At 41.2% G+C, this 5,068-nt stretch overlaps 1 protein-coding gene across 1 annotated transcript; it reads right to left on the bottom strand.

Annotated features, from left to right (window-relative positions):
* Positions 1-625: 625 nt before the first annotated feature.
* LOC124691847 (nucleoid-associated protein At4g30620, chloroplastic-like) lies at positions 626-4,733 on the bottom strand. Its single transcript, XM_047225126.1, has 7 exons — positions 4,557-4,733; positions 3,602-3,738; positions 2,712-2,821; positions 2,592-2,631; positions 1,396-1,467; positions 1,090-1,146; positions 626-1,000 (listed from the first exon to the last, which is right to left on the bottom strand). Exons 1-7 carry the CDS (start codon positions 4,627-4,629, stop codon positions 926-928), a joined length of 564 nt encoding a protein of 187 aa, XP_047081082.1. The 5' UTR covers positions 4,630-4,733; the 3' UTR covers positions 626-925.
* Between the last annotated feature and the right edge of the window lie 335 nt (positions 4,734-5,068).

Raw genomic sequence — 5,068 nt, 5'->3', positions numbered from 1 at the left:
TCCCAAGAGATCCGGTGTGTCTTCCTTTTTTCCTTCCTTACTTCCCCACATAAAGCTTTGAGTTAGAGAATTTAAGTGATCGCATAAACACCTTGGTAAACAGAAGTCGACACCACTTGGGCAACTGGCTTAATGAGAATCTCCTTCCTCCCACAAAAAAGAGTTGCTCCATCCATCCTAGAATTTTTCTCCATAGCCTATCATTCCAAGAATTTAAAGGATCCATTACGTGATCTTCCCACATCAGATGGCATCCAGATACCTCTCACTCAGTGTTTCATTTCTCACATCTAATAAGCTTTTAACTTGCTCATGGGTAGCATTAGGGCAGCCCTTGCTGAAGAAAGCAGAGGACTTATCCCTATTAATCCTTTGCCCGGACGCCAAACAGTGCAGAGCCATCTTGCATCTCCCTCACTCACCTTGAAAAGCAGCAGGCTATCATCCACAATCAAGAGGTGGTTTACTACTGGAGCAGATGATGCCACCTTAATTCCTTCGAGGTTTGATGACTGACTTCTATGTGTAGTCACTTCAGTAACTCACCCTACTACAGAAAAATAGTAATAACAATATTCGGCCCAGTAATATGTTGGACTGAGGATGACCACACTACTGCCCAATAGGAACTCAGGACGAATTTTTCATTATTTGCAAAATAGATTTCACTCTGCAGTTATTAGTTTACAAATGTTCTCCGGGGTGCCACTCTACTAGCACAGAAGTAACATTCGCTGGTTTAAACAACACATTAGCACTACTGGTGTAACTATGCTGTGCCAATGAGCAAGGAAACAGGTGTTTACAATTACAGTTCTTGCAAAACTAACCGATGTTGCAGAGAGGTTTAACTGATGACTCGATATGGCTAGAATACAAAACTGAGAGACGCTTCATTGTTGAAAAACATTCAAGTAGCAAGCCATCACTTGAGCCCATCGCCGAGCCCCGCAGGCATTCCTATGCTCTGTGCTAGATCAGCCATCCTTTCCTTCATTGCCTGCAGGTCATCAGCACGAGATCAGGTTAGTTTAAGACAACATTTCACACTGGAGCATGCAGCAGCAACAGCAGGAGCGGGATTCACACCTGGACGCTCCTCTGATGTGCATCCTTGTAGGCTTCATTGACCAGCTCAGATACTTTCTGCAAGTAAAGAGAAGTTATACCCAAGAAGTTACAACAGATCGATTATGTTTTGGTCTGCTAAACTGCGTTTGGTCAAATTTATATGTATATCATTTCTTTTAGAAGTAATTTATATGTAGAAAAAGCCATAGTTGGCTAACTTGGTAATCGTCGCATCAACCCTGCTCATAAAATCGATTATGTGACCATGAAAATTGTGGGTAATCTTCCAAGAAAATAATCAAACTACGAAGTACGTAGGCATACCTCAGCACCCAGCTCCATTGCAGCCTCCGTGATTTCAACATTTATAGGTTGCTGGTTCCCAGAAAGTGTAACCTGTTTAACAGATCAGGTCAGATATGGTCTGGATAACCACTAGAAGTGCAATGCAACTTGTAGAGAAACACAAAAAAGATGCATAATTAGGATAGTCTCTTGCATATATAAGTAACATATAAATTTTAGCATTTTTTCACAAAAGCATTATTCTATAGGGTATAGCACAAGTCAAGATCTCATAAATATAGGGTTAAAATGTGGAATGTTCCTGCGATCATATTATTATGGTCATTTCAGAAACTAAAACATTATTTATATGCTCCACATCACATGGATAGTAAGTTGTAACAGGATATTCCATTTTGCAACAGCCTTCCATGACCATGGTACATTAATTATTGACTATTATTGCCTTCCTGCCAACGGCTTTGATAGCTCTTCTATGCCATACATAACAAAAACACGGACATGGTGTTTTGGTTCATAGGTATAGATGCACCTCTTATGAAAAATGCATTTTTAAATGTATTTCAAAATGTCAAAAAGTTCTGGAAAAAATAACTGGGTGTACATCCTGACACAAAGTTTTGCGGAAAAAAGACATTTTCTGTAGCCTCTGTAAAAAATACAAAAAATTGTTATCTCGTGAAAACCTATTTTGGAGCACCAAAAATTGTCTTTATTACAAAGGCCACAAAAAATATCATTTTTTGGCAAAACTTTGTGAGCGGACATAGAATGTCCAGATGTACACCCAGATATTTTTTTTAGGAATTTTTGTACATTTTGAAATATGCTTTTCTGGTAAATGGGTGCATCTACACCTGAGCCAAAATGCATTTCCAACAAAACACAGAATATTTTAACTACCATTGGAATTGCATGGTCTTTCACTAGAATGTTAGCGAAGGCAAAGCTAAGAGGACTAACAGGTCAGCTTGCTTAGTTCATATAGTCATCTAGAATTTGTAAAGATGCCACAAACTGCAAGTTTAATAATGCAACGTTATAGTTGAAATGATTAGCTATGATACTTATGGCTGCTTCAACATGTTTTTTCAGTAATCAATATCAATTGTTTGACAGAGGTAAACTAAGTTCGAAACGCAAGCAAAGCATACAGCTAGCAAGAGTGCAGTTAAGGAGAACACGACTAAACTCCTTGCAGGCTACAAGCATACCTTAATTAGCTCACCTTCACAATAGCCTTCAATCTCAGTCCTAAAAACATAAGGGGGGAAGTCACAAAATGCTACTTTGCAAAAGCATATGAAATATTACACAAATATCCAAATGCGTACGCTGCAAGCTCCTTTTGCACCCGCACAGCCTCCACTTGGACAACCATTTGAGCCTTCTTCACAGTTTCGTAAAGGTTTTGCATATTTCCAATATTTCCAAAGAGTCCTCCCTATGAGTAACAATAAAATGGTAGTGCTATAAGATGGTTTCACAAATAACTACTAAACTTTGGGCATGCGCACAGAATGAAAGAAACATAAGTGGTTTGAGGCACGCAGACAAAATTTCATAAACAATTACACTGTCTGCTGAGGGAATTATGTACAAGTAGCTTAAATTTCGGCATGATCAACGAAATATGCAATATTATCCGAGTAACCAAACAAAGTAAAAGCTTTGCCCCTCAGGAATTCCATTACTAATATGCAATATTTCCTTTCAAGGAAAGGGAAGCTATTCACCAAAGCTATAATGATACAAAACAGATGAACAAAATATATACTAATACAGAAATACTGTAATATTCAAAAATTTGAATTGTGTGTTCAAAAGCAATTTCATCTGTTGATTATGGTCAAGCTAAGTTCTAGAAAGCTGGGAAGATTCAAAGCTGCAGTAGCCCAACAATTTTCTAAACATGGAGTTTAAGCCTTTAAGGTCTCATCAGAATCTGCAAGGGTAAAAACTTCTGTAATCCGAATTAAGTAAATTGGCCATCTCCACAAGGCAATCACATATATTGCCTTGAACATAACTCGCTAGTCAAATAGGAAAAAAAGATAAGCAGTGCACAGGTTTAGATTGATTCGGGACTACATGAGGCAACGAATTCACAGTTGGTTTCATTCAAACAGGCATGCTTGAAGATCTTACTTAGCTATGTAAACCACAGAGTTACAAACAAAACAAAAAAAAAAAACTAAAGAGTAAAGGTGAGCAACTTTCTTACTTTTGATGGTGCCTCGTCCCCGTTCTCGTCTTTCTCCTTCTTTCCTCCAAATAAACTGTACACCCGGAAGGATCTATTACTAGCTCTTTTCCAGGTGGAACATGGTAAGCAGAATGCACCTTCTACATTTATCCTACCTGAACAACAAATCAGGAACATGTATAAAGTGTGCCGATGTTACAGCAATAAATCAACATAGAGGTACACGCTGCAGCACAGAGATGAGAAGGGCCCTGGTATAATGTTGGTGACTCCATTTTATACAATTTGCTTGAACAGAGAACAAATCGTAAAAGCTGGCGAGAACGATGAACCAAGTGAATCTAAGCATCAGAACTATATGTCCACAAGAGCTAAGTTGAACCAATCTGTACCAAGTACATAATAGAAAATCGGAACTCTCCTAGGTCTCTCCGCACTGAAGCATCCTTGTAAACAAGATCACCACAACTCATTCTGTTCTGGGCAGATGGTTGAAAAGTTGAACTGTGGAATGTTCGGAGTTAATGGATACATCAACCGACGCAAAATCTGCATTTCACCTCATACAATCAACATTTCACCTCCTAACAAGACTTGGTATCTCTGTCGCAAAACAAACTTCAGAGGTGTGCAGTAACAACACACGAACACGGAATGCTAGATTTATCATCCAAATGGACCTTACAGAACACATCCATATCGCTGGGCGAAACCCTAATTGCGTGCGTGGGCCCCAAACAGGCTTGCAGGCGCACTAATTGGAGCCACCCGACAAGCCGAACACCAATGGCGGGTTGGCAGGGCCGGGCGGCCCGGCGACGAGGTTTACGATCGATGCGGGTTTTGGCGGACCGGGATGGCGGGAAAATGGTAAATGGCGGAGCGGTGAAGGCGCCGCCGGCCGCCGGTGGGGGCAGCGGCGCGGTACGGATAAGTGGCTAACACGGCGTAGAGAGCGGGGGCGTCAACTTACGTGGTGAGTTGGAGGAGAGCGGCGAGAAGGAAGACTTGAAGGCCACCGGAGAGAGAGCTGTGGAGGAAGCCATGGTGGCGCTCGGGAGGGGCGATGGCGGAAGAAGGGGTGGCGAGAGAGAAGGGGAAAACGAACCTGACGATTTTTGGGATAGAGATATTGTTGACGATGGGGAAAAAATGAGAGAGAAAATGGATATGTTTTCCCTGGGAGTGAGCTTTCGCTCTACTCATATTTTTTCCCTTATTTTGGAGCTCTTTAATTCAAAAAAGTTCAGACAAATTTTTAAATAATGCAACTTTGAGAACGTCCTTGTCTCATAAGAAAAACTCTAGCCGCCGTCCCGTCTCCATTCGTCACCGACTAGTCCTCCGCCTCCTCTGCTTGTCGCTCTGGAGGCGGTGTGCCTTGGACCTACGCTCAGCGCTACATTTGGGTCGACCGGCAACGAACTTATGTGCCTATGGCGATGTTGCGTGGAACAAGAATAAGGTTTCCTCGTCTTCTCATCC

Source organism: Lolium rigidum, chromosome 2 (genome assembly GCF_022539505.1).
Source record: "Lolium rigidum isolate FL_2022 chromosome 2, APGP_CSIRO_Lrig_0.1, whole genome shotgun sequence".
Classification (NCBI taxonomy): domain Eukaryota; kingdom Viridiplantae; phylum Streptophyta; class Magnoliopsida; order Poales; family Poaceae; genus Lolium; species Lolium rigidum.
Note: the sequence above shows the minus strand (reverse complement) of the source record. Positions and strands in the feature narration are given on the sequence as shown.